We start from the raw sequence: 27,005 nt of genomic DNA, 5'->3' as shown, positions 1-27,005 counted from the left end.
ATTGATATTTAAAAAGAAAGTAATAAATTTAGAAATAGTTTCAACGTTTTTATATAACTGAAAATATGAGATTCTTCATTTTATTGTTTCAATGGCCATCGCTTCCTCTTTAGTATTAAGTGTAGCAAACATAATACGGCGTTGCTATATTGACTTTTTATTTCATTATTTTAAAGTTTCATTTTATTTTGGATAAGACTCTTTTCTTGTTTTTATACAAACTTCAATATCGTTTTATTTATTTATTTATATTTTCATCTGTAACACTTGCACCTTATATGAAATCATCTATATATGTTTAAATAATCTCTTTTCTTGGACCAATTCACAAACATTCACCAGAAACTATGTAGAAGGATCCATATCTTTCTCTTTTTCACCTTTCTTCATGCTTCTTAAACCATTCAATTAGAAAAGAAAAAAAAGTATCAATTTATATTGTGAGACGTATAAATTATATAAAAGTGTTTCTTCAATGTATCAATTTTATACCTTTCATTATATTTCATTTAGCTATTTTACAGATTAATTAACACCTTCATTTTTCTATTTAAACTTCTAATTTGAGGTCTAATTCTTCATTTTGTTCATTAGACAATTAAGGAGTTTAAACATGTAAAAATCGATTAATTGATGGATGGTTTATTTTTAATGATAAATATCTTAATAATTAAGAGCCTCTAAATTTATTCACCTACAAGTGTACAATTACAATCTTACACAATGTTCTAAAAGTGAGTATACAATTCAAATTTTAAATTAGTAAGAATTATTTAATCAAAGCCCAAATTTTCTTGTCCTACCTAAACCCTTGAACGGTCCCACTCGAAAGTTTTTAGAGTATAAATAAAATATTTAAAAAAAAAAAAAACATTTACATTTTATTTGTGAAAATACTCCCCATTTGAGAATTGTATATGGAGTGCAAATGAGATGTAATATATTATGGGGAAAGAAGATTTAAAGGAAAGGATGAATGTGTTACCCATTTTGCGTAATTAATCGTATCCCTAAATGTTATTATAAGTCTGGGAGCTAGGTCTTTTTTCCATTAGCTACAAATTAAAAAGCGATTATATTGAGAATGGTGTTATATTGGTACGTGATTAGAGTACTAGTGGTAGGTGGATTAGAAATTAAAAGGATGGTTGTATAATTTGTCAAAAGGGGTTAGGCCAAAAGTAGAATGGAAAGAGAGAGAGGGAGAGAAAAAAAACGTCAAAGAGGGAAAGGAAGAAAAGGGAAGGTGTGGGTGTGGGTGTGGTTGTGTCTGAGGAAGGCCATTCCAATTCCACCAAGAAAGAGATGTGAGCTTTGGCAGCGTGGATCTTGGAATTTCATGCCCCATCACATTGACCTTCTAAAATATATTACCTTAGATTAATGAATAATCTTAGGTAGTTTGTTTGTGATATATATGTATAGATTTCTCCCATTCCCGCACCCCTTGACTTGGCTTGGCTTTTGGCTTTTGGCTTTTGGCTTTGGCTTTGGCTTTGGCTTTTGGCTTGTTATTGTAGAGGATATTTCGTATGAAGGGGGAGGAGAGGTTCGTCAAAACTACGACCAACAACGTCGCCAAAACAATGTGCTATCCACATCCCACATTCACACAAAGTTTTCTTGTTTTTTTTCTTTTCTTTTCTTCCGCCCCCCACAATGTTTGGTGGCCTCCTAACATTTCCCCCTTACTACCAACTATATAACTATATACTTTCTTTTTCTTTTTTTTTTTATTACAAACCCATTTCATTTAATTTCATTCTCCCTTCTTACCATACTCATTTTTAATCAAACACTTTTTTTTTTCTGTCTTCAAAGATTTAATTAATGACATTAAGAGATGTTACTCGTTCTAGAGTATTATGAAAGATTTAATTAATTAGTTCAAACACGGGTGTAGTTATAGAAACCAATTTTATGAAAATTAGAATATAGAGTGCAAATATTCCTGATTTAAGAATAATTATACTTGTCAAGCTCTTAAATCCTTTTATTAGGAACCTACAAAAGGTAAAGAGTATTAAATTCTCGTTGAATTATAAATAAAATTAATAAAATAATAATGAGTAAATATAGATGTATATTACAACTTTACCAACCAGATTCATAATTCTATACTTATTATATTTTGAATAAAAAGGAAAACAAAATTAATTTCATAAAAAAAACGTATTTGACTGTTTAGAATGGATTACATGCGTTAGGGATGTACAAATATAGGTTGAACCCAAATAACCCGGACTATCCAATCCATATTATAAGGGTTGGGTTGGGTTAGATTAAAGTATGAGTTGAGTTGGATTAAAAAAAATTAATTTTTTCGGGTTGGGTTGGTTTGGGTCTCAGGTTGGAGGGTTGAAAATTCGTTCAATCAAACTCGACCCGAATTAATATAATATATAAATAAATAAAAAAATATATTATTTTAATAAAAAAACAAATTATGGGTATATATACAACCTGACAACCCAACCCAACCCAAATAACCCGAAAATATGGGTTGGGTTGAGAATGTCTCCCAACCCAACCAAATTTCAACCCTAACACGCATTCTAAAAATAGATAATTTATATGAGTAATAATTTTTGGAATAATTATTAAGTTTGTAACAATATTTTATAAATATAGCAAAATATACCGACAAACTTTTATGGTTTATGAGTGATAGACCAATATTTGTTATATGGTCTATTAGTAATAGACTTCTATCATTGATGATTTTGACAGATAAGTTTTATTTTTTTAGTGTTTAACTGTCAAGCTTTGATAGAATTTGAACTGATTAGGTTATATATACATACGTTAAAATGGATGATAATTTTTTTACTTGATAAATTTTTTTATTAAATATAATTTATTTTACAAAACAAAGTCAAAGAATACGTAAAAGCATACCGTACCAAATCACGTGTCTCCTAATCAACAATATCGTTACAACAAGATTTTATTCATATATCCACAATTTTATCTAAACCGAATAACGTTAATACGTTGAATGACGTAACGGCTCCAAGATTTGATACCCATCGAAGACTTTAATTCAGATTTGTCTCTAAAACTTCAAACATTGTCGATACGTCATGGCAAATATGTTTCTTCCAATCAAACATGTTCAACGACAAACTTTTATCAGATAAGCTGTTACTAAAAAGGAGTATAAATATTAACTATAAATCATATTTATTTATTTTAACAAATGAGTATAGTTTTAGCATCTCAGTCTCATATCAATTTATCCATACACCCATAACATTACTACCAACAAGTGTTTTTTGTTAACTTCCTTAGTGTTAATAAGAAAAGAACATATAGGTTGGTGGGTTGAGTAAGTGATAATTAGTAGGTTGATTAAATATATATTACACAAGAATGAATATATTTGACGTAAGAAATGGTATTTAATAAAAGAAAAGAAGAAGAGAAAAGAAAAGAAGAGAGAAGAGAAGAAAAGGGGTATGGTATTGCATGTAACTGACTAAATTAATTAGTATATACATGCATGTATCTGTATTTGGTAATTCAGTGAGGGTATGGTAACAAAATGATGCGTTTAGACGGTTACGAGAGGGGCCTGTTTGACAAGTGTTAATACCAATTTCAAATAAAGCCAAAACCAGGATCATTATCCATTCCCCATAGCAAAAGACCTACTTTTGCCCAAATATATATTAATGACCGTACTCTCCTCCTTCGGCATGTTTGTAAAATGTTTCGAAACGTCTACTTACTACGCACTCTTTCCTTTTTTCTTTTGTCAACCAAAATATCCTTAGTCACCACTTTTTTCTTTCTTTCTTTTTTTTTTTTCAAATGCTTAATTTGATGCTTTTATATATAATATATTTACTGCATCACAATTTTATATCGGTTAACTGCAGTTTTGACTGTGTGTATAAAGACAGTTGATGCAATCTAATTAGTGGCATAAGTTTTGTCTTTGATTTACTTTCTAAATTTGGAGAAGTATATTTTGAATAATAACTAATTTAAATTAATTTGGAAGAACTCAGTTTTAAATTAGTGATAGAAAAATAATTAAATATGGTTAATTTAATTCTTTTAAATTAATCAATAAATTTTAATATTAAAAGACTGTAAATGAATATTTTTAATAAAAAATATATATATAAAGTAAAAATCTACGCTACATTCAAGTATAATATTTTGAAAATCAAGCGAGGATTAAAATATCAAATATTTGTTTTTAATTTATTTTCCCTTGATTTTTAATATGTCGGTGAAGATTGCGATTCTCCTAAAACGTCAGTTTACTGTAGGGGTTTGGTTTAGTTAAATATCTCCCTCATCCTACATATTGAATATTCAATCTTTACCTACTAAATGGAATATAAGAAGACACCTTGTTTGGGTTTTTCTTTATTATTATTAATTAAAAAAGATTATTTAATATATTTAAATTTGATTTCATAGCCATAATTTAAGAATTTCAGGAAGAGTAATAATAATATAGAGATTACGGAAATGGAGAGGAAATTATATAATGATTTAAAATAGAGTAAAAAATTGAAGTTTTACATATTTGGTGGGTAAAATGAATGTGAAGGAAGTCGGGGATGGAGTTAGGTATGAGAGAAAGAGAAAGAAAAAATAAAATAAAAGATGAAACGTTCCTCTCCTTTCCTTCGGCAGGACGTTGGCTTGGCGGTCGTACTCTTTTTATTTTCTTAATAATGAATAAATATTTTAGTAGAAAAGAGGGGAAAAAAAGGACGCGTTCACATTTGAATTTGCATAAAAATGAAGGGAAAAAGAATGAAAAACTTGAATTACAATTTGTTTTAAAGGAAAAAGAACAACACGGCTTCTTGTTGAAAGAAGGTTCGCGGTAATATGAGGCAGATCCAGTTTTCCATGCTTTGGGGTTGTTTCCAGAGCTTTGTTTATTAAATTATTTAGAACAATCCTCCATTGTCAAAAAAGTGCCTCTTTCCATCTCTTATCTTTAACCTGTCATCTTTATCTCTCTCTGTGTGTCTTTTTTTATTTTTATTTTTCTTTTTATTATTTTGAAAATAGGGAGAGTTTTTATTTTTTATTTTTGTATTAGTGGAGGAAGGAGGAAGGACGAAGGAGGGGGGGGGTTGTTTTTCTTTTTGTAATTTCATTAGGATGCGGTTTCTGAAGACTTCTAGAAGCAACTGATCCACGTCACTGTTCTCTATTTTCCTTCTCCCATCTTCTTTAAAAGGAGTCCTTTCATGAATTTGGAAAAAAGGATTATTATTATTATCATCATTATCATTCTTGTTATTATTATTAACACAAAACACAATCTGGGTTCCTTTATTCTTCTTCCTATTTGTAGTTATGGTCATTTCCTTTTCTCCAATCCAACATGGGACTTGATGATCACAAGCCCCACCTCGCTAATCCCCTCCGCTCTTTCTCCGGTTTCTACTGCTGGGATTGGGAATTCCTCACCGCTCTTCTTCTCTTCAGTCCACTCATCTAATTCTAATCCTCACCATCACCATCATCATCTCATCTCTTCCTTACTCTAATACATACATCTTATATATATACCATCTCTTCTTTCCTTTCTTTTTCTATCCTTTCTTATAATCCATGGCACAGAGATCGCTCCCCGCCCCCTTTCTCACCAAGACCTATCAGCTGGTGGATGATCCTGCCACCGACGATGTCGTTTCATGGAATCCCTCTGGCTCTACCTTCATCGTCTGGAAAACCGCTGATTTCGCCAGAGATTTGCTTCCCAATTACTTCAAACACAACAATTTCTCTAGCTTCGTCCGTCAGCTTAACACTTACGTAAGCATCCCCAAATTAAATTTAAATCTAATTTCTTCTGCTAATTTAATTTATTGATTATTTTATCATTTTTGAAATATCAGAAGTAATTGTTATATCCAAATTTAGGAAATTGATGGTTTGTGTGCTAATTCATCAATGCTTGTGCTAATGTTACGATGGAGATGGAGATGGGGATGGGGATGGGTTGTATTTCCCTCACCTACCGTTTTTTTTGTTTAAGAAATGAGATTTCCATTTCACGCCGTTTCTTGAGTTTCTTGGCGTGTGGGGTGTGAACTCTGGAGGAGTAGTTGAGGGTTATAAATGTCTTTTTGGTTCCCCTTGTTATTGTTCTTATTTTTTCATTATAGTGTCCCCACAAATGCAAGAGTAGTAATGATGCGCAGAAAAGTCGTGAAATTCGCACCGTCCAGATGCGTCTAGCGACTTCTTCAATTTTTACACACCTTCTTTATTTAATTCGTTTTTTTTAAAGCCACGTGTTGGGTCATTCTTTTTCTCTCCCCGTCTTCCTGTAACTGATGAAATTACCACGTGGATTGGATTCTTCCGTATACGGTATATTTATTCTCAGAAATTAATTCAATTCCATTTCATGTTTACGTTCCACAGGGCTTTCGCAAGATCGTACCGGACAAATGGGAATTCGCCAACGACAACTTCCAACGGGGTCACAAGGACCTCCTCATCAAAATCCGCCGCCGGAAGGCCATCTTGATAACAACACCCATCCGAACCCTTCATACCCTTAAATCCGGCGCCGCTGCTCCCAACTCTTCTCCCTCCAACTCCGGGGAGGACATCGGTTCCACTTCCACCTCCAATCCTGGATCCGTGGATATGGGAACCATCGCACAATTCGCCGATCTCACTGAGGAGAACGACAAATTAAGGAAGGATAACGAGATGTTGAACTCGGAGCTTGTTCAGACGAAGAAACAGTGTGACGAGTTGGTGGCTTTCCTCACTGACTACTTGAAGGTAGCACCGGATCAGATCAACCGGATCATGAAACAAGAAGCCAACAATCGCGTTTGTAGCGAGGGAGGCGCTGATAACGGTAGAAGCGAGGATGAAGAGGAGGAGGAGGAGGAGGAGGAAGAGGAGGAGGGCGAAACTCTGAAATTGTTCGGGGTTTGGTTGAAAGGGAAAAAGGAGAAGAAGATGAAAAGGGGACGAGAGGAGAAAAAGGGGTGCAGCAACGGACCACATGCGAAGGCAATGAAGTCGGCGGATGAGATGCACGCGCCGTTGATGAGGAGCAGCAATGTCTGCAACTGAGGACTGAGCGCGTGGAAATCAAATCCCCATATTGGAATTATGAAACGACGGCGTTGCATGGAAGTAAAGTTTAAATAATAATATAAAATATAAATAGAATATAAATATGAAGCAGTTTCTAGAGAGTTCAAAGGGACTCTCGGTTGGTGGAAGAGCAATGGATGTTATAGCAAAAGAAGGTTGTTTCAATTATTCAACCATATAAGGAGGTAAAAGAAAGAAAGGTAAGGTAGAAAAATGTAATAATAAGAAAGAAAGTTAGAATCAAAATTGAAATTGGGGTAATGTAAAAAAGGGGTAGCTTCTAGAATTTGTAGACAGAAAGTTGTATGTTAAGGGTGTGGATATCAAAAGTAAATGGGTGTCCACCTCTTACACTTCTAAAAAAAATCTTTTCAATGTTTTAGACACATATCTATTTTCGTACCATTTCTTAGCTTCTTCATTGTTTTTGTGCCATCTGAACTTATGGTCTTAACATCATTCATTTCACTTTCACTTATGATCAACTCTTTATGATTTTTGTTTTAATAAACATAACATAATAAATAATTAATGAATTGCCTAATTTTATCTATAATAATTAGAGTGTTATGGATAAAAATGAATGTGATCGTTTTATGTTTTTTTTTCTTTTTTTGTTATAAGGTTTTAAAATATATCAGTTCTTTAGCTTACTGATAAAATGCAATGTTGACTCAATTGTTGAATGAATGGCTGTAATAAAATGTAGAGTGTTTAATGAACTAATAATGGTAGTAATGAAACCTAGAGCTAGAGGTTTTAATTAACTTTAACATTATGAATGGATCTTTGTAGCAATTATAAAATATAGGGACAACTTAAATATAGCAAAATAAATTATTTTAATGGTAATAATTTTCCTATAATATGTTATATTTACTACGCTTAGTTCGACTGTTACAGAATAAATAAATAGCTGTAGTACTTAGAAACATTTATTGTTATTGAGACCTACACACTTGATGTTTGAGGTAATTGAAGAGAGCACGTTTTGGTAAGTGATGATGGAGAAAGCCAGCTTGGGCTTAGCCTTTGACCTAACATACGATCCATTTAGCCCAAATCCAATAATTAATTTGAGTTGAAACCAAATAGTTTATGGTTTAGTCTGGTTTAGTCCGTTTACAGTTCCTTTAAATTCTGGGCAGCGGCGCCATTAACCAGATTTAAAACAGTTTTTTACAGGTTGCAAATATGGGCATTCGTGGATGGATGCAGATGTTTGATTATTTCAATATGACTGAGGTACTCCTCCAAACAGAAACTCTGTCATTACTTGGTTTAAAATTCATTAGTGGGTTTATTATAATGTAAACAAAGGTGTTGAATGAATATGAAGAGAAAAAAGAGGAAAAATTGGTATGTTTTACCTTTACGTTTCTTTGATACAATCCGAGAAATTAGTCAGGGAGGGAATTAGATAAATAATTCACTTCGAATATTTTCTTTGTAAAAGAAAAGAAGCAAGTGCCAATGTGGGTTGTTACCCAATGCAACGCCCAAAATTTTCCTGCAGAATCAAAGCCCAAAGGGAACTGAAAAGGACATAGTGCAGCATGAGATTCAAAAGAGAAATATTAACAATCTGAGGTTTGGGACCATTAATTGATTTAACGAATGTATCTATCAATTAGGAAATAAAACAGTAGAGATGCTAATAGGCACTCTATCACCTTGAACCCTTTGACATTAGAGATGTCTATAGGGCGAGACCGGAGATGTCACTCCCCATCCTCGTTCCCACCCCCTATCTCAGTTTCCCTCCTCACAAATTTCTCTTTCGAGATCGAATTTTCTGTAAAAAAATATTCTAAACTTTTGTTTTTATAAGTAAATAAGTAAAAATATATATCCTTCCTTCTGGTAGAAATATATATATATATATATATATATATATATATTCTCTTTTCTTTCCAGATGGTGCGGGGATTGTGGTCAAGGATGGGTTTGTATTTTCTGTCTCCAGTCTCTAATTTTCAATGAAAGAAAAGATACTCCTCACTCCCTCCTCCATTCTTCGTGTATTTAGAAATTTCTCACCTCGTTCAGGAAGGGTCCTCACAAGTTAGATGAACATCTATGCTTAACATCTTTATGATTAAAAGCAATTGTAAGCACGTGTTAGAGGATGGACTTATAGAATAATCCCTTCAAACACTCCAAGGGAAATGGTAATTAGTATTCTACAATCGAGAGATCCGACTTTAACTCCTTTGTTTTTTCGTGCTTCGTTGAGTTGATCACAGTTAATTAATACTGACTGAAACATAATAAAGTGCAGTAAGCTAAACATCATACCACTACGAAAATCTATTTGTATGTTAGCTCAAACTAAAGAAAGATAAAACTTGGAAAAAACGAGTTGGAGGTCAAGACTATTGGGTACCATAACAAATCACGTCCTCACATGGATGTGATGATATTTGAGTGCCAACAAAGTGTTGAAAAATCAATGGATATTAAAAGAAAAAATTAAAAATATTTTGAAGATACTAGCTAGTAAGGTTTTGTTTGAAAAACATTTAATTTTAGTGAGGTTAGCTTGAAAGTTATTTGAAATATCTTATGTCGGTTGAATAGGAAATTTTGAGACAAATCATAAATTGTCACAGTATTTACTAGACTAACGATGAAAAATATAAATAATCAAATTTGGGACTAACTAAAAAAAATTGACACGTGTCTCAAATTAAAATTGAAAACATAAATTGGTGCATTCGAATGATGTCACATGTTTTTATTATGACCGTTTGATCAAGTTAATTATTTTGGTCAATTTAAATATTATTTAAATAGATTAAAATAAGTTAATTTAGAAATACAACCCAAATTCATGTAATTGAGTCTATGGATCTAGTTCATGAACGAACAAGACTCAAACTCATAAAGCTCACCACATAATTCTATAAATAGAGGAATTTTCTCATTTGTAATGGAAATTTTGGACTCCAAAAGGTCTAGAGAGAATTATTGCAACAGCTAGAAGACTATCTAACTCATAAAATCAATTATCTTTGAATATTGAAGCTCCTTTAAAGATACAAGCTTTCTTCCAAGACTTCAACTCCAAGAACACATCACATTCTTGCTTTCTCAAATCAAGCGTAGATGTTCAGCCGGGAGAGAATCAGATGATCAAATTTTAGAGATCAAATCACACTGCATTAAATCAATAAAAATACAAAATCAACTCCACGAATCAAATTTCTCCAAAAATCTCGTGCCAAAAATGTCAAAAGTACCATTAGACTTTCAAAGTTTCAAAATTACCTTTAAACTTAAGGAACGGTCCAAAAATACATCATCAATAAGAATAAATCCACTTATGGAGAGCTCAATCAAAGCTTGGTTGATTGTCATATTTGAGGAGGTTTACATATCCGTTGTATTGAAGAGAGTTAATTTAAATAACTTTTTGAGTAAATGTTGTCAACTATCATTATTTATAAAAGTTTACTTAATACAAAAGAGATTTCTCGGCAGTACAAAAGAGATCTCTTCCCTAATCATTGATATACTTTTATTAATATCTATCCACATCAGTGATAAACATTGATAGAAATATAGACATTGATAGAAGTATATGAGTGGTTATCATTGTCTATTATTTTAATATAATCTAAAATTTTTACTATTATAAACAATTTAATTCATTTTACTATATTTTATCACGATAAATATAATGTAATAATATTTGACCTATATTCATAAACATTTTATCAAAATTTATATTCAAAGAAATTTAAATTTAAATTTATAACTATTATTTAAATGTAAAGTTGTCAAAAATAACAAAGTTGATAAAAAAAATTAGATTCTATCAATTATTGACATTGATAAACACAAATAAAAGTTTATCAATGTATATCGTTGATAAAATCTAAATTTTTGCTATATTATGAAACTTGGTTGACTTTGTTATATTTGAAAATAGGAAAATTGCATGATAGCATTTTGAGAATATGTTATAGCAATTATAACACATTGTTTTAGAATTTTTACCAATATGGCAAAATTTTCACTTCTCATCTTAAATTTGTTATTATTCATAAACTACCATTCAATAACTTACTTCTCTTCCTCTTTTTAATTCTCTACTCATTATTTATTTATTCTCCCACTTTTTAAAGCCCTAATTATTTATTTATTTTTATACTAGAAAAATTATTTATTCTTTCTGTCTTAATCTTAATTTTAAAATATAAATAATACAATAATTGTAATATAAAATATAATATAATGGTTGTTGATCAGAGTAATTTAACTTCATTTGTGATTTTTTTTCTTACTTTCTTCGATGTGTATTTTAAGTTGAATTTGATTCCAAAAGATTTTGTTTAATTTTTTACTATATCAGTGTTGTGATATACTTATATTATATGTATTAGTTGGTTAATATATTTACGACATGATTTTTTTTTTATTTTTTCAAATTTTATGCAGTTCATTAGAGTATTATTAAGTACATATGAATGATGTAACTCAGTGTATCATTGTCAAGTATATCAATAATATATTGTTAAAGAGTATCAGTAAAGTGAATCATTATCAAGTATATGAATCAAGTTTACAAGTGTATATCAATAGTATATCAAATGTATAAGTAGGACTTCAAGTATATTAAGTGCATTTAATCAATCAATTGTAGAAGTGAATAATACTAAATGTATCTGCAGTGTATTAGGTGTATCAAACATATATTAGTAATGTTTCAAGTGTGTATGAAAAAGTATCGAGTGTATCAAAGAGTATCATGTGTATCAAGGAGTATTAGGTGTATCAGACGTGTATAAGATGTATCAAACGTATATTAATAGCGAGAGTATATATGGCATTTTACATCTTGATGTTTGGATTGTGCTTCACTTTTGTCATTTTTGCAAATAATAAACTGTGTGCTATGAATTTAATTATTATAATTTTTTTTTGTTTTTGTTAAAAATATGGCAAACACGTGTGTTTTTTAGTTACAATGGAAAGTGTATAAAAGAAAAAATGAAAACAAAAAATGTGAATGCTTAAGACCGCGGAATTGAAAATAGATATTTTGGAGAAACGTGAAAACAAAGTGAGTGGTTATTGTTTAATTTGAAACACTCAAACCATATCAAGTTTTGTATGTAAATGGGGTATGACAGTATATGACACCATGACACCAAGGATATGGATATGAATTATGAATATGAATGGGCAAAATCATCACACTTTTTCGTCAATAATTAATTAGTATACTCATTTACGTCTATTTTGTTTTGTTGTATACATTGTCGTGTTTGAATTAAGAGCCGTCTTCTGAAACCCAATTACCTTTGTGACCCTTCAAATGCCTTCTCTCTCTCCAATCATTCTTCTTCTTTAATTTTCTTCCTTTCATTCCATTCTCTTACGCTATATATATATATTTCATCATATGTTTCTTTCTTTCTTTCTTTGTTAGTACCATCCAAACCAAAGTTTCTGAAGTTGAAAGTTTAGCCAAAAATTGACCCACGTTCATAAGTTTAGAAGACGATCATGCTTCCAATTTTACTATCTTTTTTGGAAATAAACAAAATTTTAGTTTAATGAGATCATCTTATGAAAGTTATGTTGTACTACTATTTATGAATTATTCAAATGACTATCTTGTTCATCCAAGTGAATACGAAAAAAAAAACGTTCCTATAAGTAACTAGCGAGTTAGATAACTTTGTAACTAAAGTATGAGTATAAGAATGTATAATTTCTAATGTTACATTAGGTGATTTGAATTAAAGTTAAGATCCTTTATTGGAAAAATAAATATAGCTAAATAAGCCGATCCTTCACTAACATTTTATTAGTTTAAAAAGACTAAATATCTTACCTTGAGTGTAAATGGAGCAAATCATTATTAAATGAATATCGAATCAATATTTTGACTCTCTAAATTTTTGTTGATCTAAATTTCATACAAAAGCATTTCAGAGATGGAAGCTCTTTTACTTCGTAGAGTGGTGTTGTCTGAGTTCAAATATGTATAAAGTCTAACCACCTTAGTTTTATATTACTCGGGAAATTAATTTGATGGATGTTAGATTATTTGTGCATTAATTAAGAATTGACTTTTGTGAGCTATTAGGGAAATTAATACATGTGATTTTCACAACTAATTTTTTTTAATAAAAAGAAAAGATTATTTCTTCATTTCATAGACTTTTTCAACTGTTATATGAAGGGCTCCACATGCTAAGTGTTATAAGTAAAATGGTCGTACATTGAGAGACAACCAACGGCCAACTAAGATTTTATATTCAACTCCGTCCACAATCTTAGTTAGACAAGTTCAACCTATTAATTTCATGGTCAAACTTTAGTGTCAAATCTTCCTAATTTCATGTCCAATACAAAGTAAACTTCAATCAAAATCCAATGCATCTAGTTCGATTCAGTTTGTGTATCAAAATCGAATGCATCTAGTTCGATTTAGTTTGTGTTAAATTGAAATTGATTCTTACGTGGTTTGATCCGATGTAAGACAATAAACAAATTTTAAAATTAAACTGAAACGCTTTATTTTAAAAATATAAATAAGTAAATATATATGTATTAATTAGAGTAGGGTATAAGTGTAATTTATAGGAATGATTTTGAAGGACTTTCAAACTTCAATGTTTTGAAACTTTTATGTACTGTACTTAATTATGGTACAAATTAATTTAATTTGTATTTGTAATTTTGTAGGACTTTTATTCATGTATAATGTTCATAAAAGATTTTGATTCTAATATTTATGCTCAAGGGGTTCAGTTTCGATTCAATTTTTTTTTTTTGCATAAGTTGTTCAGTTTGACATAGATGAGTTGTTTCGATTCAATTTCGAATGATTTTTCTTTTTTATAGTGCATTTTGCAATTCAGTGCGGTTTTAGCTTCAAACCGAACCAAATAAAACTGTGAACACCTTTGATATACAATGTAACAACTCAAATTTTTTATTTAAGTTAGTTTTCATACCTCGGGAAAAAACATCACCTTGGAAAACTCATTCGAGTAAAGTAAACTATAATTTTTTCGATTAATCAGGAAGAAAACCAAGTCTACCGAGAAACATTAAGAAGTCAACTATAATTTAATATGTATAAGAATTTTCTTTTAGAAAAATCAATTTAACGACGAGATTTAATTGAATTAAATTTTGAATCTAACTTTTTTACAAAATTATCCTCGTACTTTTTCAAAAGGTAAATTTTCAAAAATGGCAAATTTTACAAAATAATTATAACTTATAGTAAATTCTATCACTGATAGTCATTCGTATGCTACAGTGATAGAAGACTATCAATGATAGAATTCAAAATTTTGCTATAGTTTGTAAATATTTTAATTTATTTTGATATTTTTGAAAATGTCCCTTTCCAAAATGTACTTTTTTTTCTTTCACTTCTTCCTTATTTTTATATCTATCATTGATTCATTATAAATTTTATCAGTTGTGTTCACTCCATAGAGGAAAAGAAGAAAAAAAACATAATGTTTAGGTAAGAAGAAAATTGAGAATATTTTATCCTTAAAAGGAAAAACAATAACGTATTCAACCAACTACTTGAAAAAAAAAGTTGAAAATTTCATGTTGTATTTAAAGATATTAAGGCAAATTGTTTTACTAAAATTAAAAAAATTTAGTAAATTAAATATGCAAAATTTGTGTATTGAAGTTAGAATACGATTTTTTTTAAAAGAAAAATTGTATAAAAAAATAGATTTTATAATACTACTTACGTAACTCTTCTCCAAATACATTTTATCATAATCACCTTATAACTATTCCTACGTAACCCTTTTCTAAACACACCCTCAAAATTTAATATAGTGATTGAGTTTAAGTATCATCCATGGAATGAATTGTTGATTTAATTAAGTAACCTTACTACTTCTGCCTCATTTTAACTAGACAATTATGGTTTATTTAACTTATGATCACTACTCTACTAACCAAAGACCCTATTCAAAGGAAAAAGTTAAAATGTATCTATGCTTTAAATGAGTCTCGTTGTAATCGCAAGATTGTCTGATTGTCATAGAAAATTCTAATATAACTTTAAATCTTGAATTTAATTCAAGTTTTGAAAATACCTTAAACATCCTATAAAAGAGTTGAAATTTATTTATTTTTATATAAAAAATGAAGATATACTTTGTAAACAAAATTAACAAGAATGAGTTTGATCCAAAACCAAACATAAATGATATTTTCTCAACTGGTGAAGGGTATTTAAAATATTTGAAAGTTGAAGCTAATTGTGACGGAAGGTAGAAAACTGAGTTGGCATATATTTATAATTTTGAAAGAAAGTGAAAAGTGAAGAGAAGAATGAAATGAAAAAGTTGTAAACAGAGTAGGACATGGAGGCGCCAGCACAGCATGAAAACTGTGCTACTTGTCACTCTACGCTCACTTCCCCTAAACCAAAAATGTCCAAATCAAGTAAGCAAGTGAGCAAGTAAGCACGTAAGCAAGTAATAGCTTTCAAGTTTTAGATTTGTCCACGTGCCAACACCACACCCTTTTTCTTAACTCGTATAAGCCGTGTGTACCACAATCTTCTGTTTGCCATGTAGACTTTCATCCTCCGCCCACCCCCAAAACCTTTATATATTTTGTATTTTCTTTTTCCCCTCATGCTTTCATGTTCACTTCTAAACCCACAACTCAAAATTATAAACACAATTCTCTAACTTTCCCCCCGAAAAAAGAAAAACCACCCATTTCCACAATTATATTTACGCCATAACTAAGGATTATAATGTCTGGTCCTTCTAGAGATTTGGTAACGGCGCCCTTTGGTTCGAGGTTGGGAGTGGAGGAGGAGAACTCGATTATTGTCTCGGCTCTCACATACGTGCTGACCGACACCAGAATTGGGCTTGATCATAATGATGATTATAGTAATAATCATTCCGGCACCGCCGTCTTGTGGTTTCCTAGCGCCAACGATGAGTGCAAGAAGTGCCAGTTTGCGAACTGCTTGGGATGCAACTATTTTGAAGATGGGAATAATCAAAATCAAAATGTGGTGAAAGATGAAGATAATAATGACAATGGAAATAAGAAGAAGGGGAGGAAGAAGATGAAGGGGAGATTCAGAGGAGTAAGGGAGAGGCGCCGGGGGAAATGGGCAGCTGAGATTCGAGACCCGAGAAGAAGAATAAGAGTGTGGTTAGGGACTTTCCAAACGGCGGAGGAAGCAGCGAGGGCGTATGACAGAGCTGCCATTGAGTTCCGTGGAGGAGACAGAGCAAAGCTCAATTTTCCAGCCTCAGATTACCAGCAGAATGAAATCCCACAAGGGAACAGGGAACCCAATTTGGAGGAAATCAAAAGATAACGCAGTTCTAATTTTCCATGGTAGCTGGGGAAGTTTCTTAACTTAAATTATAATTAGTTAATTAGGGGAAATTATGGGTCCTTTTTTTTAAAAAAAAAAGTGAAGTCAGAGTTTGAGTTTCACCCATCCCGAATGAGGTAGAGGATATTGTATCCATTTTGTGTAGAAGGAAAAATATGCGTTTTTTCTTTTATTATGATTAATATGAAGTGGAGAAAGTTGTGAAGGGGTGGGAGGTCTTATATTTTAGGATTTATGTTGAAGTGTAGAGCCAAAACAATAACACTTGAGGAAAGAGAGGTACGACCCCCATGAAAAGACAGGTGGGACCTTCGTGTGTTGAATGTTTTATAGAGTTCAGGTCCAGGTCCAGATCCAGATTGGTTGGTTTTAATTTCTGAGGTGGAGAATCAGTTTTACACTAAATCCAAAATTGATGACATCAACCAAATAATTGGGCACACATTTTCATACAAAACAACGCGAAACCCTTGACCTTAAATTATGATCCATACATATTCCACGTTCTAGAACGGATGGAAGCTTCTCTATTCTTGGCAGGTCTTTTCTCTTTCTTTTTTTGGGTATAATATATATATATATATATATATATATATATATTGCTTCTGACGGTTCTGAACTTTCAAAGTTCCATATTGATTTGCAATCCGGCAAGTGTTATTGAAGACGGTGAAACTTCTCTTGTCATCGCGGAAGAGAGACGGTTGAGGAGCCTCAGGAAATTGCAAGACTTTCCTCGTTTCTGTGTTTCAATACACAAATATGCAGTCTTTTTATTTGTTTCTATATATATCCTATTCGTTTTTTTTAAAAAAAAAAATCAAGAACAAAACATTAAAACTATTTTATGTTTACTATATTCTGTACTGGGTAGGTAGAATTTAAATGAAAGAGAGGAAAAAAAGGCAGGCATCTGGTCCGACAGACTCAAAATTGATCATCCATCGCCCATTTGGACCAGAAAATAAAATAGGACAGATTAAAATTAGGGGAAAGGTCCACTAATTTGACCATTTGATAGAATTGCAAGTATTACCTTGAAAAGTAAGAAATATGAATTACATCAGTTCCAATAAATAATAAAAATTTGTGAAGCCCACTAGAACTTCAACTTCATATCATAATCGACTATGCCTGCCCTTTGCCCTACTACTGGCACGTCGCTTCGAAGAATGAAATCAAATTAAATCCCTTTTTAAGTCTGGAATGGCATCCCCATTCAAACTCCTGCAGTTGCAGTCATCACCAATATTCATTGGCTAATTCATCAATAATGGATGGGTCTCTACAGACTGACTAATTAATTCCAACACGCTTTACTAATGCCAACATAAACACAAAAAAAATAAAAATAAAAAAACCAACCAAAACTTCGATTTCTGGATACCAAAAACAATCCGTTCAATGCAAATCCGAAATCTAGGCAGCTCCCTTTCTATACTCTGAGATTTCCGTTCGATGGTTGCTTGGCCACATAAATTTGCTTCATTTTTGCAGAGGAAAAGTTCTTCTCAGCTCCAGACTGAGTTCTTCCCATGAACCCAGTTCTCCGGTGGGTCCAGTCACTGCCACCTGAACTATTTTTTTGAGAAGCACCACTTCTCTGGTAATTGTATCCAGAAGAATGACTGTATTGCTGGGCGGATGTTATGCCCTTGTGATGAGACTGTGATTTTAAACTGGTGCCTGCATTATTCTGACCACTGTTGCTGCTGCTGCTGCAATTCTGAACACCAGCCTTTCCAGCATCAGTAACCGATAGGCTGTTAATGTCACCATTTGGCACTGACGCCCCAGAACTCACGCAACTTGAAGAATCAACTATTCCAAGTTCATCCGGAAGTTGGGTGACAGTTGCATCCGCGGACACAGTAAAATTACGCTTGAGGTCAGAGGCTACAGAGGGTTGTGATCCAGAAAATCTATTAACTGAAAAGGTCGGATCAGAAGATGATGCATGACTAAAATGAGAAGGAAGAATGCCTTCCGCTTGCTGCTGCTGCATAGGCATGGATAGAGGCACAGGCTGAACAGGGGATGCTGAAGAAGGCCACCGAGTTTGGACTGACATTTCAGGAGAGGCCTGCAAAAATATTTAACACCAAGTCATCAGAACTCTTTTCATACAAGGAAAAGAAAAAAAAAAAAGGTAATCGATCACCAGAACTGCCAAAAACATGCATCATACTCATTGTTTAGGACCAGGGATACTGTTTATGAAATATAGTCTTGAACCCTACATTTCTGCCTAATAATATGTCTACAGTCCAAACACAAATGTTCTCCCCCTCGGGAGGTGCACAACAAAGAAGATGCTGAAAGAGAGTACTAAAATCAACAAACTATACCTGGAATGGAGAAACATCAAACATGGCTAATGGAGAAGCCATAGGCAGCAGGGGCGAACCAGGGGCCAGATGCTGGATTGGAGGTAAGTTGGTGGGCATTCGTTGAGCCGAAACCATATTCAAATTTTTCTGATCCCCATCAACGCCCAAAGAAGAAGGTCCAGGGCTATGCTTCCAGTCATGCTGTTTTCCAGAAGGAATATACGTAGCACCCATGAAACTCAAGCCAACCTGCCCAAACTGTCCAACAGGAGCAAAGTGATTGTATACAACCATGTGCGGAGGACCTTGAACCCCTGGGATGCCTCCAGGACTAATGAACGGACCAGTAAAACCAGTAGGAGGCCCATAGAATGAATCGACACCAGAATGACACTGTTTCCAGGATCCAAGTGGGCCAGGTGCTGGTGCACTGCTTTTTTGTGTTTGAGCTTGGGTGGTGGGTACCGACTCATCATGGGGTCCAAACGTAAAGACAGGACCTCCCAACATTGGATTTATCTCATAAAAGGGAAATTGGGAAGGCGAACCACCAGGAAAATGTGAAAGCATCTGACTTGAAGAATTCTGTGGACTAGGCAAAGTCGGCCACAGGGATATTGGGGGAGTTTCAACAGACAAATCTGCAGGAAGGGCTACAGTAAGAGAGTCATCCGCCCTTGTTTTACTGGCTAGTTGCTGATCACCAGTTGAACCTGTAAAACAGTAACCATCAAAGTCATTTAACAAAAAGTACAAACAGAATAAAAGGTAAAACAAATCATCGTTATTGCACCACAGCTGCCACACTACCTGTTGCAACGTTAATATCGCCACCACCAAAATTATTGGTATCAGTAACCGAAACAGAGCATGTGCCAATTCCATTAGTGACCATCTCATCACTACTGATAGCTGCAACAGCAACAGCAGACGCAGCTGCCTCAGCTTCAGCTTCACTATCTTCAATATGAGTACAAGATTCAGAGCGATGCTTCTCTTTCTCGAAGAAAAGATGGCAATCATTATCAGCACCAGAGAGTTTGTGAGGAATTGGGATATCCGAGTGACAGAGACCAGTGGGGGCACCAATCCCAAGCAAAGTGGAACAGCTACCAGGAGGAAGAACAGTTGGAGATGTGACTGCACCTGCATACATAATTGAAAAGAGAATTTTAATTAACAAACTTCAATTCTTAAGTTCAGATTTTGATGCATGTGGTTCTTCCAATACTCACCGAACTGAATTTTCTCCCCAGCAAGCAGAGAACTGATTGGATTAGCAGCAGAAGAAAATGACCTATCCATTGCTAAGATAGATGGCGATGGCACATTAGTATCACCAGCTGGAGGATGTAAATCAAATTGAGCAGGCTTCATAGCCTCGTCAAGTTGGGTTTGAGTCAGGGCAATAACCTGCCAAGCAGTTTGAAAGTCTATCAGATAATTATGAAATATAAACAAGTATAATCACATCAGAATTATAGATCTAAGTAGTAAGTTTAATCAGCTTGAACTTAAATAAAGATTTAACCCTTCTTGCACTCAAACTGAAGGAAATAAACATGATACATCAATAAGATACAGGTCCTCTCAACACAGTAACACAGCAATTCTAACATCCAGAAAGATATGTAATGACCAGAATAAAACTCAACGAGGTCACCATTTCCACCTCTGTACCTGTTGATTTATGCGTGAATTGCCCCAGGAAGTAAAAGATGATTGAACATTATCCAGAATATCATCCTTCTTATCAAACATCATGCTTGAGTCGAGATTTCTTCCATCATTAGTTGCCAATGTAGGGCCACTTGTCTGGATAGACCTACAAAATAATCTAAAATGTTTACCCAGGTCTCAAAGATGATGCAGGTAAGTTTATAATGAATACCAACCTAGCAGTATGTGATCTCTCGGACTGGGAATCAGATTTTAGAGCAGGAGTCCCAATTGGGGCCAATGGTTGAGAGACTACAGGAGGACTAAATGCACTTGACACCACAACATTTCCTGATCCACGTACTCCTCCATCAGCAGCAACAAAATCAGATCGAGTTCTTTTAACTGTTTCTGCTTCCTTAGGGGCATAAACTTTGCTTGAATTGACTGAGGATAATGCACTTTTCGAAGTAGATCGACCTTTTCGTGGGATCTAAAAGAATATTTGTCAAATTTATTAAACTATAAACTTGCAATAACAATAAGAATTAAATAAAAAAGAAAAGGAAAACGTATAAACCTTTGAGTTGTGGGACTTCGCCTTGATCTCCTTTTCTCTTTGCTCACGCCTATCATTCAGCATCTGCCTTTTTGAACGCACCTCAATGAAATCATCCTCATCACTGGGAGCCTCTATGCCAGGTTGCTCAAATACACGAATGATTCCACTCTGCAAAGGGGCATCAACATCCTCCCCAGAACAAATATTCCTTCTGAAGTTACCTTCTCCAGAGTACTGGCTTCCCTGGCTCTTGCCCGAATACTCTTTTTTCACTCCCTTTTCAGATCTATTACCAGCATCAAGCTCTACGGACGTGCTCACCCCAGAGCTTAATCCTTCAGACTCTAATGCTCTCTTTGATGGCTTATTAGACACGATAACCTTTCTAGTCCCATTTCTGGCAGAATTGACTGCAGTTCTTCCACTAACAGTTGGCTTATCATCTACCCCTACATGGTTTGAAGAAACTTGGCTATTAGACAACTTTTTGTCTGCAGTTTCTCGAACACGAAACTCAGTACGTGTAATATTGCGCCTAGGCCGCCTCTGAAATCCACCAGTCTCTAAGCGAGTAGATTCAGAAACTGGGAATGGCAATCGGGATCCAGAATTTTTTACTGTAAAGATGTACTTTTTCCCTCTTCCACCAGGAAACTGTCCACGACCTTTTAACCCGCTCAAACCCTTATTTCTTGAAACAGAATCAAATGATCCCATCCCATCTGGAGCTCGACCTTCAGATTCTTTTCCCCTTGATACCACATAACGATTATCTGAAGATGAAACACGGAGCCGATGGTGTTCTGCTTGAAAACCTGGTTCGGGTCTGGAATTGCTCTCATCAATGCAAGAAACTGCAGTTTGATCATGTGGAGTCACAACTTTGCTTTCTATACTTTCTGCTAACGGTAATGACTCTGACTCCCCTGATGGATTCACATTCAAAGATCTTGACACAAGGCCTTGTTGGTTATCCATCAAAAAAGGTGACACGTTGTTTTTCCGTGAACTATGAGCACAGGTTTCCTGAGAAGGATGAATTGACAGACCATCTCCTGGGTTTTTTTTTAAAGAAAAACCAGTTTGAACAGTGGGCGGAACAAATGTCAGTGGTTGAGGAGCCAAAGGCAGTACACCTGGAGAGACAGAAGATGTATACCTTAGCTGCCCAAACTGGAAAAGAGGGGGCTGTGATGAATGCATGTGAGTCATAGATTGAGTAATCTGAGGATGCAAATGAAGAGGCATCTGTATAGAACCTATCTGTATGGCTGGTACAGGAGATGGTATGAGAGAAGGACCTGAGAACAACCCAAACTGAAGCTTAACAGGAGGCTCAGCTTGACCAGAAACGGCACTTGGCACAATAACTTGACCAGAAATAGATTGTGGGGCCATTGAAACTGAAGATGAGATTGGCTGTTGAACAGATACACTAGATCTACAAGACGAATTTCCTTGTTCGGTAATTTCAGATTCTGCCAATGCTTGTGCAGTTTTAGACTGCAAGACCAAGTCCTGCATCTCCTCAGGGTCAATCCTTATTTGAGAAGAAGCATCCACATATTGACAGACATTACCATCAACTTGCAATCCTTTAGAAGACCCCTGCTCTTCTCTGATGTCATTGGAAATTTCTGAAGTGACGTACAAATTTTCTTCATTTCCTGGAATTCTTTCGAACTCATCATTTGGCATCCCCACTTCAACTCCTTCATTAAAACCTAATACCAAGTTATCTAACATATGAGGTGATCCTTTATCATCTAAATGCAAATCATCAAAATCTTGTACAAGATCAATGTTCTCATCCTCTCCTTCATGAACTTCGTCTTCTTCCTGATACCCATCATCGTCTTCATCATATTCTTCCTGTTCTTGCACATGCTCATCTACAGCACCCCATTCATCTTCATCGCCTGTAGATACCCTAGTAGAGGTAATCATGATCTCTTTCCCAGCCTTGGCAGCTGGTACAGCAGATTCATTATCCTCTATTGACAATGTGCCTTCTCTACTAGCTGATAAAACAGGAGAATCTCCAGAATCATCCAAGTCCTCATGAGATAGATGAGTTGGAGACGTTGGGGGGCTAAAAACAGAAAGGGTTGACTGTGAGTCACACCGCAGTGTTGTGTTGCCATCTGGCTTCTGCTCCTCATTCTCACCATTCTCTAAATTAACATCAATTATCTCAGGAAGTGCACGGTTTTCATGATGAATATACATTGTCTGAGCAGTAGAAATATTACTTGCTGGATGGTCATATTGTATCTCACTTTCTACAATATCTCGGGAAACGGATTCATATTCATTCCTGACAGAAGATTTCTGCATAGAAGCTACAGACGGAGGAGGAAGAACACGAGGTTGCCTCTGGGAATAACGTGACCTACCAACAGAGTAGGACCCATCGGTCTCAGAAATTGGATTTACTCGTTCAGGGTAAGGAAAATAGAAGTTATTGTGACCACTCTCTTGCCTCCATCCATGATCACCAAAATTCTCAACATTATCCTGAAAATCGGAGTCAAACTCTTGGGTCTTGTTATAATGATCGACACCTCCAGAAAGGTTAGGTCTCTGCCCTCTTAGTGAATATTCATCAGATTGTGGTTCTGTTATACCTCTCCTATGAGATGTCTTGGAAGTCGTAAATGCAGCTCCCCCATAAAATTCTTTCCTAGAAGATACCCGCCCACCAGTTGATACCTCCCGCCTTGGCCCATTGTATCCAGTACTTTGATCCTGTAGAACAAATTGAGAGCCACTTCCTCTATCATAAAAATCTCGCCTCCATGAATTAACAGACTTGCCTCTATCCACAAAGGAAGGAGAACCATCTCTAGAAAATTGAGATCTAAGGCCTACCTCAGAGGACCTATTTATGCTAGATGACTCAGAAGAAGCTGATGTAGTTATTCGCTCCACCATCTTTTCACCATCTTCCCAATCAACTGTGTCTACCAACCTTGAAACATCTTTTACAACACTGGGAATTTTCTTTTCAGGAATATCTGAATTTGAAGTACTTGATTTCACAGCTTCAGCCTGCCTCTTGGCTATCTTTTCCTCTAATTCTAAAAGTTTTAGCTTAGCACCCTGCTTTCTTCTCTCTTCCTCCAGAAAAATCCTCTGTTTTTCTTCCTCTCTAGCTATCCGAAGTTCTTCAGCCTTTTGGATAGCCTCCAGTCGTTCTTGCTCAGCTCTCCAGGCTGCTTCTCTGGCTTCTTCTTCAGCTCTCCTCTGCCTTTCTTCATGCTCCCTGGCAAGCCTCTGTCTCTCTTCCTCTTCTCTCCTAGCTAGTTCTAGAGCTCTTTCTTGCTCCTCGATAATTCGCTGACGCTCCTGTTCTTGGATCTGTTGAACTCTCTCAAGTTCGGCCTCAAAAGATTCCCTGACAGGGTCATGAAAATCAGTCTGCTTAATCACATCCTTCTTCCTCTTGACCACCCCAACAAGACCAGCAGTAAAAGGATCTCGTCCATCAAAACTAGAGGCTCCAAAATCTTTCATAAAAGGATCTTCCATGTAAGGTTTCTCAATCTTTGCATATGAACGTCTATCCCTGCCAAAGTTCAGCAATGGCTCGTCAGCAGGAATTCGTTTTAAACCAGAAGAGTATGACGAGTTAGCAACTGATGTATTATGTGTTTCACCCCTGAACCTATTGTGTTGCTCACTACCATACTTGTCTTTTACAGTCCGATCTGGTTCCTGAGAGCTATAAGATTCTGTTGCACTATTCCAAGTCTGCCGCCCATTCTGTCCAAATCCAGTATCTCTCCTCCCATCTTTATTAGCATGTTCTCGGAAATGTGAAACGTGCGTGTTATCAGCATTTGTTTCTCGATCAACACTAGTGGGCCTTCCTGCAATAGCATTTCTATCATTAGCATTGTCTGAACCAAATCCATCTTTTGGTACAGGATTGTTTTTCCGAAAGTTTCCTTCCCAGCCTTCTCTACTAGCCACCCTGGCATCTCGACCATACGGGTCCACTTTATGAATATCACTGGAATGAAACTTCCCAGATTCATCATCCCGCAGATTCCATCTCTGAGAAAAGTTGTGAGTGGGTTTGTGGGGAAGAGAACTAACCCGCGGCATGTCAAAGTCCCTCTCCCAGTAAGCCTCACTCTTTGGGTGCCCTCGATCCCTAACCCTGTCAATCAAACCATGACTTGTATCACGTTCATCATCAGCCCAGTCTGATCTAGGATTCATTGACACGAGTGGTAAAGGACCTGGGAAAATGTCTTCCTGCTTCCGAGATGATTCTGGTGACTGGAAAGTGCCAGAACTGAAAGAGTTGCCATTTTTTGCATTTTCACTACGAACACTTTTCTGCGAAGACTGATATTTTGAGCGGTCATCTATTCTTGAACTTAAATGTGTAGTATCCCTCTGTTCTTCATATGAGCCTTCAGACCCGTGTTTCAACTTAGAACTCAACCCATCTCTCTGTTTCTGGGAAGGCGCAGCTGCAGAAGGTAAAGTTGCTTGCAAAGAAGGGAAATCCTCACCTCTCAAAACAGGGGATTTTTCAACTGTAGCATGCACATGAGAGGAAGCAGAAGTGGACACAACCGGGCCTGTCATACCAGCACGAGCAGAAGGAGGCATATACACACTGCTCCCACCGCTCACCCCATCAACACTTCGCAAAGACGGATCAATTTTATCAACTATAGTAGCACTAGGCCCTTCTTTCTCTGGCAAATCGTTGGTGCGCGGCTTTGTCCAACCCATACCAGCTGAAGTTGGCCTCTGTCCGTTTCCCAAAACCCCTCCACCAGTTGGGCCAGTGCCTGAACCCAAAGAATCAAGTCTCTCATGCTCCTTTCGCAAAGAAGGAAGATTCAAGGGGGGTGGAACAGAAAGCTTCGGCCCAGGTTTCTGGGAACTACGGGGCCTCGACAGGACCACCATTCCTCCGCCAACCCCATGACCACCAGGTCGCGTTCGATTTGATCCATAAGAATTGGAATGAGATGAATGATGATGATGATGATGGTGATGAGTCTGTCCATACGATTTGTTGAGATTCACGGACACAAACTTGGTCCCGACGCCAGGATTAGCCATCGCAGGGTGCACCCCAAAACTCTAATCCGCTTGGCGGATCCCGATTCCCGCCAAAGCATCAAAAAACCTAACTTACCGTTCTTTTTCTAACAGAAGCAACTCAAAGATCCCCCTTTTTTTCACAGATCTTAAAGCAGATAATCGATCGCAAATTGAAAAGAAAAACTAATGAGAAGAATGATAATAACAGGGGGGGCCGACGGACTCTCCCTATCCCTGATGAATAAAATAAAAACAGAAATTAGTAAATATTACAGATTCCAGAAAGGTGAATAGAATAGAACCGAAGCGATCTCAAATAAAGGAAACAAATGAAATAGCGGGGAGAGAAGTTGGGGGCGGGCCTTGGTATTAGGGTTTGAGTAGAATGCTAAACGTAAAACCAGATATGATGAGAATAAAGAGGGAGAAGGAGAGAAATAGTAGAAGAAAGAAAGTTACCTCCAAGAATTTGTAAGTTAGAGAGCTTAAGGGTGCGCGGCGGATAAGACGTCTACAGTACGTCAGATGAAAGAAACCTACTCTAACCAGAAGGAGGAGGAAGATGGGGGAGAGAACAATCAGAAAATGAGAAAATTAATGAAAAGAAGGAGAGAGCTACCAATACCCAAAACCACCACGATAACCAATTAATCAATTTTAACTTTTTTTTTTTTTTTATTTCTTTACTTGCAATTCTGATTTTTGCCCCCTTCACCTTCTTTTTCATTTTCTTTTTTCTTTTTTATTTTAAAATTCATTTCTAAAACAAAAAAAAAAAATTTATTGTATATATTTACTTTCTTTTCATATTTTACAATTGTATACCCTTGCTATAGTCTTACTTCTTTTTTTTAAAAAAAATAATTATACCCTTAAATCTCTTTTGGAAGTTATCATCTCGTATTAATTTATTTTC

The 27,005-nt window shown here is 35.1% G+C and overlaps 3 protein-coding genes across 4 annotated transcripts; 2 read left to right on the top strand and 1 right to left on the bottom strand.

Moving 5' to 3' along the window:
• The first annotated feature begins 4,880 nt into the window (after nucleotides 1-4,880).
• LOC101216801 (heat shock factor protein HSF24) lies at nucleotides 4,881-7,522 on the top strand. The gene is made up of 2 exons (XM_004141868.3): nucleotides 4,881-5,793; nucleotides 6,409-7,522. The coding sequence occupies exons 1-2, from the start codon at nucleotides 5,590-5,592 to the stop codon at nucleotides 7,075-7,077; spliced, it is 873 nt and encodes a 290-aa protein (XP_004141916.1). The 5' UTR covers nucleotides 4,881-5,589; the 3' UTR covers nucleotides 7,078-7,522.
• Nucleotides 7,523-15,732: 8,210 nt separating this feature from the next.
• Nucleotides 15,733-17,761, top strand: LOC101218067 (ethylene-responsive transcription factor ERF109). Its single transcript, XM_004141959.3, has one exon. The coding sequence runs from the start codon at nucleotides 15,866-15,868 to the stop codon at nucleotides 16,445-16,447; it is 582 nt and encodes a 193-aa protein (XP_004142007.1). The 5' UTR covers nucleotides 15,733-15,865; the 3' UTR covers nucleotides 16,448-17,761.
• Nucleotides 17,482-26,722, bottom strand: LOC101218305. 2 transcript variants are annotated; one of them, XM_031886511.1, is made up of 9 exons: nucleotides 26,549-26,722; nucleotides 23,891-26,323; nucleotides 21,038-23,767; nucleotides 20,694-20,950; nucleotides 20,479-20,623; nucleotides 20,034-20,211; nucleotides 19,609-19,944; nucleotides 18,817-19,511; nucleotides 17,482-18,551 (listed from the first exon to the last, which is right to left on the bottom strand). In XM_031886511.1, exons 2-9 carry the CDS (start codon nucleotides 26,105-26,107, stop codon nucleotides 17,904-17,906), a joined length of 7,206 nt encoding a protein of 2,401 aa, XP_031742371.1. In that variant the 5' UTR covers nucleotides 26,108-26,323; nucleotides 26,549-26,722; the 3' UTR covers nucleotides 17,482-17,903. The 2 variants fall into 2 exon arrangements, with proteins under 2 accessions (XP_031742371.1, XP_004142008.1); XM_004141960.3 differs by having other exon boundaries at nucleotides 21,038-26,323.
• Between the last annotated feature and the right edge of the window lie 283 nt (nucleotides 26,723-27,005).

Source organism: Cucumis sativus, chromosome 6, assembly GCF_000004075.3.
Source record: "Cucumis sativus cultivar 9930 chromosome 6, Cucumber_9930_V3, whole genome shotgun sequence".
Taxonomy (NCBI): Eukaryota; Viridiplantae; Streptophyta; class Magnoliopsida; order Cucurbitales; family Cucurbitaceae; genus Cucumis; species Cucumis sativus.
The sequence above is the reverse complement of the archived record's forward strand: the minus strand, read 5'-3'. Positions and strand labels throughout refer to the sequence as shown.

Coding starts and splice junctions, on each gene's coding strand:
- LOC101216801 (XM_004141868.3), top strand. CDS start 5,590: ATGGCACAGAGATCGCTCCCCGCCCCCTTTCTCACCAAGACCTATCAG. Junction 5,794..6,408: donor TCCGTCAGCTTAACACTTAC/GTAAGCATCCCC, acceptor TACGTTCCACAG/GGCTTTCGCAAGATCGTACC.
- LOC101218067 (XM_004141959.3), top strand. CDS start 15,866: ATGTCTGGTCCTTCTAGAGATTTGGTAACGGCGCCCTTTGGTTCGAGG.
- LOC101218305 (XM_004141960.3), bottom strand. CDS start 26,107: ATGGCTAATCCTGGCGTCGGGACCAAGTTTGTGTCCGTGAATCTCAAC. Junction 20,212..20,478: donor ATTCACGCATAAATCAACAG/GTACAGAGGTGG, acceptor ACTGCTTGGCAG/GTTATTGCCCTGACTCAAAC. Junction 18,552..18,816: donor TTGATGTTTCTCCATTCCAG/GTATAGTTTGTT, acceptor ATATTTTTGCAG/GCCTCTCCTGAAATGTCAGT.